Raw genomic sequence first — 15,676 nt, 5'->3', positions numbered from 1 at the left:
ATCTTACCTTACTATGACGATGAAGCTGTAACTATTGAATTTTGACATTTTTATGTGAAAAGTACAATGAATTTACTGGTTTATTAAACGATTAATTTTCAGTCTTTGAACAAATTGATTAATTGACCAGATGTGTCACCTTAAAATAGTGATTAGTTGAAGCACTGTTTGTTATTAATTGTACATTTTTTCAGGCTTGTGAATGAGCTAGACTCGCTGTTTCCCCTGTTTTTAGTTTTTGCCAAAATCCTGCTCGCTCACAAAAAGGGGAACGACTTAAAGAATACCCATATGCTGCTCATAACAAAATCACAGGAAAGTAAATAGTCAGGAGTTCAGTTTGGGTATTATTATGGGTATTTATTAAGCAATCTTTTCAACCACAGTCATGTTTATGGATTGAATAGGCCTCAGATGTGAGAGGAATGCAGCTCTTAAAAACAAAACAAAAAAAAATCCCTAATGAGATTAATTTAAAACAAAAACACCTTAGCCTTATATACAAGTGGATGGGGTGGGCATGTGCAAGAGGTGCATGGGGTTTCAGGGCGTGTATGATGATGATGGGTTGGTACAACAGGAAGATTTCTGAAGGCGAGGAGGAAGGAGAGAGGGTGGGGGCTGGCTTTAGTACATGTAGCCTTTTGAGTAGGGCTGGGGGCCCATGTTTTGGGGGGCTTGTTCTGTGGTGTAGGGCACTCCCTCGTCCAGGTGGGACAGGGGCACAGTGTCCTCCTCGTTGACGTAGCGCTCAAACTCGGCCTTGAGGCTGGGCCGCTGATTGTCGGGGAAGGCCAGGGAGATGAGGGCCTCAGGCTCACACACAAACTTGTAAACATAGCGCTCCCCTGCCACCTGGAGAGAGAAGCAATGGCTTGAATCATATAGGAATGCAAATGAAAAAAAACCCCATTTTTTTCTGTCTTTTCAGGTGCCTATTTGACTTACATGGGTACAGAGCACAGATCTCACTGTGTCCATATTTAGATATCCAGTAAAGTAGAGATCTGCGTCACAGAAGTGCAGTGACCCAATTATCATCTGACAGAGCAACTGAGCGATGATTGATGGTGATTTAGTGAGATTAACCAGCATTTAATTTGACTCATGTTCTTGAACCCCATTAAACAAATATGTAAGTAAGGCCAGTACAACTGTTTTTCAACTAACTTTTTCAACTAACTACATTTTATATATATTATTATGTGCATATTGATGGTGAATATAGCAGCATATAGCAGTTAATGGATAACTCTCAAACTCGCTGATATGCAGTCATGATAAAATGCATGAGATAAAGGCTGATGCCCAAGAGATAAAATAGTATAGTACCTTTTTCTTATAACTAACCCTAACCCAAATTCAAGACTGTCATTTAAAACTTGTCCTTTCTCGAGATTTTATAGTATTTTAAATTTAAACATTAATAAGAAAAACGTGGGTTTTGTGGCAAAGTTTAGAAGATTATAAATATCTGAAAAATAAGGACAAGTTTAAAATGACAAAGTCTCTGAGTTTACACTATAAAAAGGGTGTGTTTTGTACCTTCTGCATGATTCCCTTCTCATAGTAATAGCGCAGAGAGCGACTGAGCTTGTCATAGTTCATGGCTGGACGGTTCTTCTGCATGCCCCACAGCCTGGCGACCTGAGGGAAGGGAGGCAGAGGAGGCAGATGAGGGGAAAGGATGACAGAAATGGAAATGGCTGTGGCTGCACTTTTGGCAGAGTTCAGCTTTGGTGAGGTTTATTTAAAGGTGAATTGTTATTTGCATGTTTCTGAAGAGCCTATATTGAAGAATATAACCTTACTCAAATGACATGTCAACAGATGAGAATTGTTTGTGTCAGTGTTTTTTTTTCCTGAACTTCATATTCCCAAAATCATTTTGAGACACAGTTGTCTGTACTTCCAAGCTGTGACCATTAGGGGTCCTCTGTGACAAGTCAAAGTCCTCTCTGCTCTTTAACTCAACAGTGTCAGCATGCCAAGACCAGGGCGAGTCCCCACATGTGGATTCACTTCCTTTTTATGTAACCCATTACCACTTGAATACAACCAGAGTTCCACAGTGCTCGCAGTGAAATAAGAGTCATGGCTGGTTGTCAGAGGCAGGCCGTGAAATACAGCCCCAACCCAAAACTGAACCATCAGCTGATGAGGTACCACTAGCTCTGATCAAAATTAGTGTCTCACAACAAACCCACACAGGCAAGAACGTGAATCAGATCATTTCACAGTCATCGTGTTGACAAACATCTCAGACACTGGGTGTAAAGCTGGGGGGAGGGAGAGGCTGAGATTCATGACTCAGGAAGAGACAAGTTGTATCCCACAGTGGCCATATGCAGCAGCCCTGTTTGATCTCTGAGTGTGCTCTCAGCCCTAATTGCTCTTGTAAAACTCTTACCCCCATTCATTTTTAATGTACAGTAAAAAGATAATGGAAAACATGGTATCGCCCTCTCCGTTTTAGGACCCGCCTAAATGGACGCTGTCTGACACATCCAATCAAATTGCAGACTTAAACATCGCAAAAATGTCTCGACTAAAGAAATGTGAGGAGGTAATAGATAATCTGGGTGTTGGATGATTCTGTGATAGTGCTTGTCCTTCATTTATCAATCCAGCGTTTCATGTGTTGAATAATGAATGGGGGACTAATGGAAGATGGATCAGAGAATAGACCTGCGAGGAAAGTGGCCAAATCTCGCTTCTAATCGCTCTAATCTAGGTAGCGCCTTAAAACCCCGCTAACATAAATTCATTCCGAGAATAACTCCTCTGCTGTCCTTATCAGATTTAAATTAACGTCGCGATCTCTATCAACACCTCTCCACTAGCTGCTGATAAGCCCAGACAGTAATATAAACTAACAATAATGTTTATTCCAAACACTTAAAAGGATAGAACTACCACAGCTTTCAGGAGCCCTGACCCAAATACATAAGGGGCTGTAAGATGCAGCTTACGCAAATTCAAGCCTCAAAACGTCTCTTATTTCAATAAAATATTCATCATTGTGTATTGTGCTTAAATTACTGTAATTAATCAGTGAATTTCTGTACGACAGCACTTCTACTCCTGCTGTTTGGACACAATGTTTTCCTCTACATGTTGTCTCAAAAGAATAAAGAACACATTCTGATTAAAGGAAAGATCTATTCAGTTTTACCTCTTCTGGTTCAATGAGTTTGAACTCCATGCCACGGCCAGTCCAGGCAATGAAGTGGGCGTTGCCCGGGTCGTCCAGCAGGGCCACCAGGAACTGCCAGAGCTGCAAAGAGCCGCGGCGCTGGTAAGGTGTGCCCTCACGAAAAACGCCACCTCCCTCCTGCTTCACTTCACCTGGAACGAGGAGAACATTGACAGGAGGTCAGCATTTTTACAGGAAAGTGAAATGATTTCAAAATGATTTCTTTTTGAATTACAAAGGACAGGAACTCCACTGACTCAGCTTATGATGGAATTCAAACATCTTTGCAGATTCAGTTTCACTGTGGTTTAGTGAAGTTAATTGGATATTTGATACATTCTCAGCAAATGAATCTACAACAGACCATTAAGATTCAATCTTTAAATGAAGGTCTATAACGGTTCTTATATTACATGTGAAAGCAAGAAAAGTTTGACTTGTAACAGCTGCACAGCATCTGAACTGTAGTGGGGCCAGTGCATCAGCAGGTCATTTAATCTGGATGTTTCATGTTTGCATGCTGATGTAAACTGAATGAACTGCTTACTAACAACAGCTTATCACTAAAAACGCAGCAGCGTGTTGAGGCAGAAACAGAAAAAGTTTGAGATAAGAGAGATATAAATAAAAAAAGCAAGAAAATGGATGCACACTGTTTGGGACAGAAATAAAAACAGTACTGGGTGAAGCAATATGTACGTAAACGGACACTGATTCGTATTTGGTTCTCGCTTGTTTACCGGTTACTGGATATGTTGTACACAAGTGTGGGAACATGAGAGGCTCAGCTAAGTTACTGCTGTTTTCTCTCAGAGAGCTTGCATGCTTCACTGGTTCAACCAGTGCTGACACCCTTGGGCTCTCCACTCAATCTCCTTTAGTGTCAATCACCGACACCACCATGGGACACTACCTGTCTCTGCTCTCACCATGACAAGGGAACCCTACATCGTGTGCGTGGAGAAACCAGACCCACTAACTAAGTTTCTGAATACGCAAAGACCCATGTACCTCTCACAGAAGCATCTCTGACGTCCATATAAGATGATAGTCAGGTATAGAGATTAGAGTGGGCGGCTAGTATTTCTCTGCAATACCTGCTGTTATCCAACTAACACCCCACCAAGTGGCCTGTGCTGTGCAAATGAAATTGTGCGTGTGTGAATGCAGAGGGATAATGGGGACCGCAGGCTTACCTTCGAACTTCTCTGGAACCACACGAGAGTCATTTTCAAACAGATAGCCTGGAAGACAAGGGAGGAATTGTGTTTAAGTTTCAAGGGGCCTTGATCCCAGTGCAACTAGGTTGTTCATTTGGGATCTGTGCCAAGCTTTGAATACCATCCCGACAAAATACAAGGACCTATTCACGCATGAATAACGTTAAGCCAATAAGTGTGTACTCTTTTTACTCCTTTTACAAAAGCAGACCAAAGCACTTGAGTAACAGGGAAAGGATTTCATAGTGGAAACATTTAAAGGGTCTTAGATCTTTGCTTCCAGTTTCAGGGCCAATTAACTTATTTCTAACATCTTTTAGGCCTTTAAGGTTCATTCTAAAGCTCCTATGTTCTGAATGTAATTGGTGAATAAGGATTTAAATGACCCAAAATGGTGTGACAAACAATGGGACTAAGGGGAAGGATTGTTTCCCTTTTTTGCCGGGGAAATAGTGTGCTTTTTCCAGGAGTTATGTTTATTCAGGGATTCTTGAGGCAGGGGTGAGCAGAGAGCCTCTGCCAATGGAAACATAGACACACCGCTGGTTAGCCAATGGAAACACGAACACTCTGCGCCGGTTAGCCAATGACCGCAGAGCTATAACCAATGAGGGCTCAATGTAGATAAAACAATGAAGAGGAGGAGATTGGACATACACAGTTGTTATATACTGACATCACTACAATTCCTTCTATTGATTAAGAGTTTGGCAGAGGCTTCTAAAGGGGCAGAACATGAAGGTTATTACCCCAAAAGTCTAATAGGAAATTCAAAAATTCTGATTACCTTCATTGCTGTGCTGGGGGTTCGGGTAGCCCTCGTTGTGGTGGTACATAGAGGGACATCCAGGCACATCTGTGACAGAAACACAAACAGCGATAGGTCAAAGTTCAATTCATTTTTGACAGTTAAACAATGTCTCCTAACTTGCCCGGCAACACCCTTTGTGGCCAAAACTGGGTTTTTAACTGATGGTTTTAACAACCATCAGTGAACGGCAGAACTGAAACTGGTCACAAGGTGTCAGATGTTTAGGAATAATCACTTTGAGTACATCTGATTCTAAGTCTGAGTCAATGAAAAACCCAAAACAAACTTACTGCTTACTAAGCCAGCGTCTGCAGAAGAGAGTGGGTGTATGGTACAGATACTTTTGTGTGATCGCTCTGAGCATTGCAAGGACAAATGCTGCATTTATCATATCACTTCTCTTGTCTCTGCTGGTATTTTTAGGCCATGAGCAAGCACCTTCACCAGACCAGAAAAGTGGTACAGTATACAGTGTCTGCACTTTGTCTGGGCACATCGACTGACTCAAATAGCCGCCTTCACCAGAACAGATTTTATTTTCTTCCTCATAAATCTTAAGGCAAAATTCTATGCAAGTTCGAACACTTTTAACGTGTTATAATGAGTTCAGCAAGACTATTGTGCTCAGTTTCCTTTGAGTGCTCAGCTCACCTTTGTGCGGGTGTTTTTCTTTTTCTTTGGCTCTACGTGCATACAAAAAAGGTGTGTCGCTGACTATTCTGTATGTGTTTGTCCGTTTTGTCTGTCAACTGTATGAACGAGACAAGCGAGAGAAGAAAAACTGAAAGGTGCAGCTCTTTGCCTCTGGCTCTGGCTGTGACTCACTCCTGGGGAATGCAGCTGCAGCGCTGCGACTGTGATAAGATGCCACTGGGGAAAATCAAACCCTCCATTCCGGGGCAGCAGCACTCGATCATACTGTAAATAATATGTCTGCCAGAAATGGCAGGCTCCCACCAGGGAGTGATGGGTAGATTGGGCGTGAGAGCACCGGGGTTAATTGTGTACTGAGTGGCATGAACATTTTGTGTCTTTCATGCGACACAATGGCAGTGATTACGCGATGGAAGTCTCTTTCTCAAGCCTGCTTTTAACACGGGACTGTAGATCGGGGCGTTTGGCTGTCATTGTTCCCATTGTACACATTAACAGAAAACACTGGCGTTGTTGTCTTTACACACTATTTACCTCAATACACCTCTTTTGTATGCTCCATTACCATTTTCCCATTACATGCATATGACCTTACAATTTGGGACAAGCTTTTCTTTTAATTAAATGACCATAAAATGAGTGACATTATGAAACAGCCAATAAACGACACTTACTGGCACCAGCGTGGCAGCGTGGCTTTTATAAACCATATTAATGCCTATGTTTTGTTTGCAGCGAGCATATTCATCGAAAAGCTCTTAAGCACAAATTATCCAATTAACTGCCTGAAAGAAACAATATTTTCACTGTGTCTGCAAATTAAATTTACATTACTCAATTTATATGGTAGTAGATTAAGGTTTCTCATTTATACTGATGTTTTTAATTAGCTTTTTATGACTACCTGGCATCCCATGACTAATCCCTTCGACAAATGAATGTTATTATTTTTGCCTTCATCTTACATCATCGTTTGGATACAAACAGGTCTATACACTGGGGACTGAGAAGCTCTGCTCAAGGACATCTAGTGATAATCATGAAGGGAGAAACTGATTCATATTCTCCAGACATTCATTTAATTGACAAACGTGTCTCCAAATTTACTGTGACCCTGCACTACCTGTCTCACGAAAACGCCAGGGCCTTGTAGAACTGTTGAGCTCTGTGAAAACAGAATGATAAACTCTGATCTCTTATGTCTGATCAGCTCCTGCAATTGGTCAAACTCATATCAGAGATGCAGGAAGCCCCACCAAATTCAACTTTCTCCTCCTCCCAGTAGTTATCCACACAAAAACATCCTTTTGTACTTTCCCTCTGTCTATCTCAAGGTTGTGTGATTCCTTGTCAGGGCTGTCCGCCCTTCAATCAGAGGTGAGAGAATAAAAACATAGTGAGAGAGAAGAATTGGGCTGCTTTTTTAGGGGGGTTTATTATACATAAAGTATACTTGTTTCAGTGCTGGAGGGTATGCTTTGTAGGACCTGTGGGAATCTCGACAAAAGCATTGTATGCTGTTGGTCCCGTATCTGCTGTAATACAGGTGAATAAGGACAGAACGTATGTGGAGTGTTATATTTCTCACTCCTTGCTGTTTTAAAATCAGAGAGCAAAGCAGAGGAGCTGGTTTCTGTGCTCTTCAGTTGTAAAGCTTGTTGTTAAAGCCCCTGAGCTGGCTACCCCACCCCGTACTCCCCCATCAACCCCCCCCCCCCCCCCCCCCCACTCCTACCACTCCCTACCCCTCACCCTCTTCCTAAGCCCAGCCAGTGAGAGGTTCAGGTTACTGCGGCCACGCTCATTTTTCCATTATGAGTTCATCTGCCTGCAGAAAAAGGAAGCCGCTGGTGCAACCTGAAACCCTGGAGCACTCCACCAGGGACTCTAGTCTTTCCAGTGCCCTCCATTTTCTCAATGAAATTCCTCTGCCTCTCTCTCACAGAGAGCAGTGCAGGGAGGGAGGGAGGGAGGGAGGAGTGTAACTGCCGCAGAAAAAAAACAACAACTTTTTTTTCCTTTTCTTTGCAAAGTGTCAGAGAGTTGAAAGGAGGAGTTTTGGAGGTAGGGAGGGAGCTGGGTAGGAGTCTACATACAGTGAAGAAGTTTGTTTGCCATTTGGACATTTTGTTCTTGAGTTAGCTGTGCACACTGGGGAGCATTTGTCTTTAAAGGGACTGTTTTTGAGTCAGAATGGAAATCAAACGTCCCTCGAGGAAGAAATTGTAAAGAATAAATAAAAAAAGACTCTAGTTTCATTTCACAGACACGTACTGTATTTGCTGCACTCTCTTAAAGACTAAAATTTGATTTTATGCAAACATATTAGTTGAACTGATCCTTGATATGTCTCTATATCTCTTAATTATGACCTAAAACAACTGCCTTTAATTTTACTTCGTGGTGCTAGACCTTCAGTCTGTGAGTTAACCGTCACTGATAGTGACGATCTCATGCATCATTTTTAAATATAGTGCCAACACTTTGTATCACTAACCAGCTTCGTAGGTGTAGTCTGTGGGCTCCTGCTTGACCATCATGTGGGCTGGTGGGAACCTGTGTTGGTGTGGGGGTGGATGTGGGTGAGGGTGAGATCCGTGGCCATGTCCCGGTCCGTTCCGGTGCCCGGGACCTGCCATGTGAGCCGCCCGCTCATAAAGCGGGTCCAGGTATTCTTGCTTAAAACTCTGCTGCAGGTAGGGCATGCAGGGGTCAGAGTGCTGCCGATGATATCCCCCTCCGCCGCTGCCGCCACCCCCACCACCTCCACCCCCTGGCCCTCCACCCCCACCAGCTCCGCTGCCGCCATGTCCTGCTGGTGCAGATGGCATACGCTGAAAAGCCTGCCCTGGTGGGGGGAACTGGGGGCACATGGGGTCTCCTGAAGGGCCCTGATACCTGGAACTGAGAAATAAGAAACAGCAGCTCAGTTTAGGATCTTGTATATACTGTGTTAGTCAATGCAACTCAAAACTTTAATGGAAACTTTACCACAACAAAAACTGTGCAGTATGTATAACCCTGTATGTGGTTAAATTTTAGTCACATCTGTCCAGACTTTTGTGTTGTGTCACCTGGTGTTCATGGGGTAACTGTTGCTGGGCAGAGGCTGGGAGGTGGCAGCAGGGTTCATGTAGCCAGCATCGGGCCGTCCGGCTGTGGCAGGTTTCGGGGAGTAATGCTGCTGCATGGGAGACATGGGAGTCCCTGGGCAGGAGCTCTTGGCTCCTCCTGCAGCCCTTTTCTGCTCATAGGCACTGTAAAACATACATGAACACAGTCATGAGGATGTGCATCCATGCACATGTCACAGCAGGGCTGCACTGGGGAGGGGTGCTAGTTTTACATGGTTTTTTTTCAGTCAATACAGCAAACAGAGCTAATGGGAGTTCTTTGGTGGGGGTTTGGTGGTCAATAGCATGTGATCAGTGTTTTAGCTGCACTGACTTATTCATGACAGCTGACCAGTGCTGGGTCATTATAAAAGGATAGCGGCTGAGAAGGGTAAAACGAAGAAATTGTTCATTGTTTCATTTATTTCGCCCTTGGCAACAATGCATGTCAGTAAACAGGCAGAGAGACAATAAACCAGCCCATGAATCATTGCCCTAATTAAATTTGAACTGTTTTCCAAACAAGAACTGAAAAAAAAGCTTAAAAGATGCCTGGTACATACAAGAATGAAGAAGAGGAAATGACAAGCCTTCTCTTTGCTTTTTGAGAAACCAGAGACTGTGTGTGAAGTGTAAGAAAAATAGTTCAAACACAGTAATGAACTATTTTGTACCGAAGAAATAGTTTCTGTGAAAACGTTTGGCAGTGTGTTCTGTGGATTCTTCACAGTAACCAGGAAACTTTTTCTACAACAAGAGGCAGTGGTAGATTTTATGCAGAAGTTAAAAGTTCGCCCACATTGTATATCGTCAGAGTAACAAAATCTCAGAGACAGATTTCTCAAAAACAGTGCGTGAAAGAAATGAGGAGAACCCGGAGGTACCTGGCATAAAGGCACTGCTCTCCATTGGGATAGCTGAAGCTCTGCTTGTGGCTACAGGACTGGCTGGGGTCGGAGCCTGGGCTCTGCGGTTCCTTCTTGATAGTGACTGGAGGGCTGTGAAATGCCACCGCTAGAAGAGACAGTAAACAGAAAACACAGATGAGGGTTGGCACACATACAGCGGGCTTTGTATATTCTTTTGTCATTCAGCCCTGCCCCGATACTACTGTCATTAGGCTCAAAGGCAAAAGCAAATACTTCTGTCTGCACAGGAATCTCTTTTACGTGCCAGCCAAAATGCTTAAGTTACAGTAAGCTGCAAAACACAGGGCAAGCAGACAGACACATATAAACACACGCTTACAGACACACTGAGAGGAACAGGCACACAAAAACGCACACGCTCACACACGACTGCATTCCAGCAGTCATTTGGAAGCGTCCTCGCCCACTTTTCTTCACTCTTCCAGACACAACAGCAGCCAAAACTTCCTCTGTCAAAGTCAAGCTTAAAGCTAAACAACTCTACGGGCCAGAGAGATGTCTGTGGACTGATGAAAGCAAATGTCACACCTCTGTTAGAACAGCATATACACCGACTGTGTGTCTCTGCATTCTTTCCTATTGGTATCCAGATGTTTGCCATCGCTTGTACGCTTTGTTTTTTTGCCTTTGAGCAAAGAGGGTAACATAAAAAGTAAGTGTATGATAATCTGATAATGCCACGTATTCCCTCACAATATTTACCACTTGATGTTTCCCCAGAGGCATCCACTCATTGTCCAGCACACCAAACTGTCTATCAAGCTGGACTGCTGGAGGGGACCTTTGCCTTCACGGCCACAGAAACCACCCAAAGTGGAGCTTCAAACTGCGCCGAGGGCTTGTGTTTATTATGTGAGGGGAGGTTTTCACCCGGAGAACTGTACAGGATGTTTTTCTGGTCCCGACAGGGTAAACAGCAGCAGCTGTGCACTTCCAGCTGGGGAGGCCTGTATTTATGTGTGCGCATGTGTGCACGAGTGTGTATTAGTGATCTCGGTGAGCGTGTATCTGATTGTGCGCTTGTGAATGTGTACGTGTGTGTGTGACTGCTTAAAAGTGCGTATCTCTTTGTGTGTCTGCAGTGGGTGTGGAGCTGACGGAGCAGGCCACACTGAAAGCTCAGCCCAGGTAATTACATACTGTCGTCCATTCACAAAAAAGGAGGAGAAAAAAATGGCTGGCTGGCTGAATAAGGCCCAAGATGACTGTTCCACTAAGGCGAGAAACAGAAAGTGAAAAAATGAAGGAGGAAAAATAGAGTGAACAAAAAGATTACAGTGACAAACAGCCTGAGGATCTGCTGATTTTCCTTCAGCTCTCAACACTGATAAAGTCGGCTGAAAGGTCTAACAACTCTCCATGGAGAAGAAAACAAAGACTTTAAAAGTCAAGCAAGAAAACTATGATAATCTATCAACTGTTCAAATCATTTATGAAAATAACAGATTTTTGTTGTTGGTTGGATAAAACAAGCAAATCTTCACTTTGGGTTCAGGGAAATTTTGATGCACAATTTTGACCCTTTTCTGATGATTCATAAACAGAACAATTAATTGTTTAATCAAAAAGTGATAAGCAGTTTAATGTTTGATCCCTGATCAAACATCTCCAGCATGTTGTGATTCACAAACACCTACATAATCTTCTGTGCTTAAAAAAAAAAAGCTTTAATGTTTAAGGATTCTTACGCTGTTCCTACTCTGAAAAGTTGAAATTCCTTCCTGGTGCTAATCAGACATTTATTTCACGTGAAGCTATTTGCTTTGACGGAGAATTGGAACATGTATAAAATGATAAAGTGAGTCTAACAATCGAACAGCGCTGCTCATCATCATAACCTTCCTATTTTTGGTGTGTACTCACTCTCCCATGGCAGGCAAGCAGGTGAGGAAGTGTTGGCTTAAGCAGAGGATCAGCGGGATTAGAGAGCATTTACCCAGATTTCCCAGACAGACACGATGGGATTCCAGCCTCCTCTAAGTCTCCGACAGCTCGTCTGCCAATACACACAGGGTGGCACATGACTGCCGCTCTAATAATACTAGTGTGTTTGTCTATTGACATTACCCCCTTTCTCTGCCATGGTCATGAACTGCAAACAATCCCCAGAGAGTGTACACAAGTCCAGTCACAATGTGGCCACGTAAAGCCACTAATGCAATTGACAGGAATATTGCCCTTGATGTGGCTCTTGGTTTATGAGGATGTTCCATTTCAAACAGTCCGGCCTGGGAACAGCGTCAGCTGTATACAGACGGGTCTGCTGTGTGTGTGTGTTTACGGTATGTGTGTGTGACCTTTCTGGAATATTAATTAATCTGGTAAATGAGCATTAGGCTGCTTTTTGTGTTCGCTTTCTTGCCTGTGATTGTGATTGCTGTTGCATGCGTTTCCAATTAGATAGAGTTGGTTAACTTTCTGGTTAACAAATGCCTGAACAAGAAATACACTGATTCCAGCACTAAACACAAAGTAGAGCAGAGGCTGAAGGGAATATCTTTACTTTTGAAGCTATTTGGTCATAAACCAAAGTGTGGGACTAATTTAAACATTGATAATAGATGCAGGAGAAAAGTCTATCCAACAATTGAAAAGCAAAAGAAAGAAAAAAGAAAATCTTTAACATTTGATGTTAAAGATCAGTTAAAATCAGTGACTAGTTAAAACTTTAACCTTTTGGTGGCACTAAATGAAAAGCCAGGGGATCACCAAAGTCATTACGATTCGTCCTCTGGCAATCTGAGATATCTGCCTCAAGTTTAATGGCAATCTTTCCAGTTGGTGTCGAGATATTTCAGTTTGGACCTTTAACCCTAACCCAACCCAACACTGCCATTTCTAAAGCCACGCCGCTAAAAACATGATTTTGGAATTAAACTAACATCCAGTTCCAGGAATAGTCCTTAAATTAAAACAAACTCTGGTCTCCACCAACTATAACAAACTCTCTGGCATATTACAGTAAATCTCCCTGTCCAAATGATGTCAAATTTTCTGCTAAAGTTTATAAGGTAGTGGCAGTCTTGTAAACGGATCCAGGGAGAGTTATGTTCTTCAGGTTCCCTTCTCTTCCTGCTTTTATTTGGGGCAATATGACCTCTTCTAACTGCTTTGTTAAATGTTACATCACGCTTTCACAGAGATCCTCATATTTCATAGCTTCTTTTCTACACTGGGGGAGGGGGAGGGTCAGTTCATGAACTTAAGCACGGAGCGTGAAGAACCTGAAAGGTGTTTAGAAGTGAAAAGACAGATATAGTACACAGTAGCTGTTCCCTCTTTTTTTGAGCAAACGCAGAAGTTTGCACAGTAAAGTCTATGTGGATGGACGTATGCACTTTCGCCTTCAGCAGTGGGCGGACTGTGGCAGATTCCCAGCACATCCTAAACTGATAAGGTCAAAAGGGTTCTTCCTCACTCCAAACCTGTCTTATCCTCCCTCCTTATTTTGGGGTATTCTTTACCGTCCCCCATTCACAGCCTATTCTGAGCGCTACGTATGGAGATGACCCCCGGCTAAAGACAGGGTGGAGCTGGACTTTTACATATGTAAATGTCGGCTCTTAGAAGGAGAGGATGCAGGGTGAAAGGTGATGGTCATGGTTGAGTGCTTTAGGAAGTAGAGGGATCATTACATGGGGGTGGGGGGGTCCCATTCAGCAGACACCCACCACAAACAAATCACACACACACTCACACACTCACACACTCACTACACAGCGGGCCCCTCAGTTGAGCCATACAGAGGTAGTGTGAACATGTTGGGAAAAACTATTGGATTCTTATAAACACAAAACAGCTTGTGGAAAAGATTTGGTTTGCACAAAAATAAGGACAGTGGTGATACACTAATCACAAATCTGATTAAAGCGCTTTGGATAGTCTGAATTTTTAGGCTGGCTCTGAAAGCGATAAAATCAGGGCATTAAACTTTCATATACAGGAATCAAAACATTTCATATCCCCTGTGAATGAGCTGTTCTGGGGAATTGACGAGACCTCGCTGTGAACTCTCCCATCCTATTTTAGACAGAGTATTTCCTACCATTAAAGGCCCTGGTGTAGGGAAATCCAATCTGAAGACAGGAGTGGATCTGGAGAGTCTTACCTTGGATGTTTATGTGCGACTTGGCCGAGGCTAAAGCCTCTGGAAGTCTGCAGCACACGACAGGCTCACTCACAATAAGTCATTGGACATCAGCCCCAGTGTCAAACAGGGTGACTGGATCTTGCTAAACCGAAGAACATGCGAGCGTAACGTAAATACGCACTTAATGGGTCCAATTGTACAAATAAGATTCGAGTCTTGCTCCGGGAGGGACCATCTCAGAGCTGTCTGGAGATCTGGTTCTTATCTCAAATGAAATGTGTTGCATCCTACATGTGCAGTGCGAGCAGCACGTGGCCGCAGCGTGCTGCACAGACGCACTAAAAGCAAGCTGGAAACGTGTGATAGGCTACACCTGGTTCTCCCACTCTTGCCAATTGATCTCTTATGTGGTGATGGATCAATAAAAACAAGGATGCCAATTATGCCACGATGGTTTTAAAGGTTAAAAAGGAAGCTATTGATTCACATGGGTTGCAAATGACATTAGTTGCTTAGCTGAATACATGGCTCCATTGTGGTGAGAGGGAGGAGGAGTAGGAAAAAGCAACTGTATAATTTAAAAGTATTTGACTGTCAACACATACACTATAAGTCAGACGTAACCTATACTTTAATGGTAATTTTAAAGTTTCGCACACAGTGGTATGTTTTGCTTTCTCTGACCAGGTTTGGGTGCTATTTCTAAATTTCTAGCTTTGTTTTTTATGAGCATGAAGCATTTGGATGAAAATAAAAAGCTGACAGCAGAGCATCCAGTCAGATTTTCTAAGGTCCACACTGAGCACGATACTAGCTACACAATGAAGTGACCACACAGTACTTTAACCTGATGTTTCTCTGCTTAGCTTGCTATGACAGGGAGTCCAATCGGTGTGACGATGTTTTCTGGAGATCACAGATTACGTGCATTCATAGAAACTTAAGCAGGTGGCAAGCTTTATTTTAGTGGGTTCCATATTTTCCAGCTAATTTTCTGCAGACGTTCCTGTTATTTAATTGTAAATTTAAATAAAAGGATGTTTCCAAGGAATACTTAAATTCCTTATTTTAAGTTACTTGACGGTAATTTGAGACCATGAGTGATTCATTCTTGTGCACCAATAAGGGACATTTAAGGAATGAATTACACATTTGTATGCACATTTGAAAAAAATATATACTGGTACCACTATTTACATGATAAATCAACTGTCAGAGCAGTAAAATTTTGTCTTCACTGTTTTGACAAATATGTATTTACAACTATTTAGATTGGTAGGTTATAGGGCAGTGGAAAAATTAAGAGCAAGAGTGAGAGGGTGACAGAGAGGGAGAGGGGTAGGGGGGAGGGAAGTGAGGCGATACAATATGATCCAGACCGTTTCGACTGCAGAGCCTATCCAGTCATTCCACTGGTGCATGGAAACATGTGCTGTACATGTGTGTGAGCTTCTCAGGTCACTGCACAATCAGGAAGACAGAGAGCGAGAGAGGAAAGCAGCTCGGCCAGCGCCGACAAACTCATCCTCATGTCTGAGAGCCAACGGGCCTCAGAGTGGCTTCAGTATCTGTCTGCTCAGGGAGCCCAGGAGTGTTGCATCCATTAGTGTCTGCTCTATCTGATTTACAGGTCGTCCTCTCTCATCTGATAATGGTTCGGGCT

The 15,676-nt window shown here is 43.0% G+C and overlaps 1 protein-coding gene across 1 annotated transcript in view; it reads right to left on the bottom strand.

Annotated features, from left to right (window-relative positions):
- Positions 1–504: 504 nt before the first annotated feature.
- etv4 (ETS variant transcription factor 4) overlaps positions 505–15,676 on the bottom strand; it is a 28,516-nt gene continuing 13,344 nt past the window's right edge. The window contains exons 5-12 of the mRNA XM_041066532.1: positions 9,879–10,008; positions 8,956–9,138; positions 8,379–8,785; positions 5,204–5,272; positions 4,393–4,440; positions 3,176–3,348; positions 1,546–1,647; positions 505–855 (exon numbers count right to left, since the gene is read on the bottom strand). Of these exons, the coding sequence (XP_040922466.1) occupies positions 628–855; positions 1,546–1,647; positions 3,176–3,348; positions 4,393–4,440; positions 5,204–5,272; positions 8,379–8,785; positions 8,956–9,138; positions 9,879–10,008 (1,340 nt within the window). The 3' untranslated portion in view covers positions 505–627. The remainder of the gene's footprint in view (positions 856–1,545; positions 1,648–3,175; positions 3,349–4,392; positions 4,441–5,203; positions 5,273–8,378; positions 8,786–8,955; positions 9,139–9,878; positions 10,009–15,676) is intronic.

Source organism: Toxotes jaculatrix, chromosome 21 (genome assembly GCF_017976425.1).
Source record: "Toxotes jaculatrix isolate fToxJac2 chromosome 21, fToxJac2.pri, whole genome shotgun sequence".
Classification (NCBI taxonomy): domain Eukaryota; kingdom Metazoa; phylum Chordata; class Actinopteri; family Toxotidae; genus Toxotes; species Toxotes jaculatrix.
This window is presented reverse-complemented; position numbering and strand designations above follow the sequence as displayed.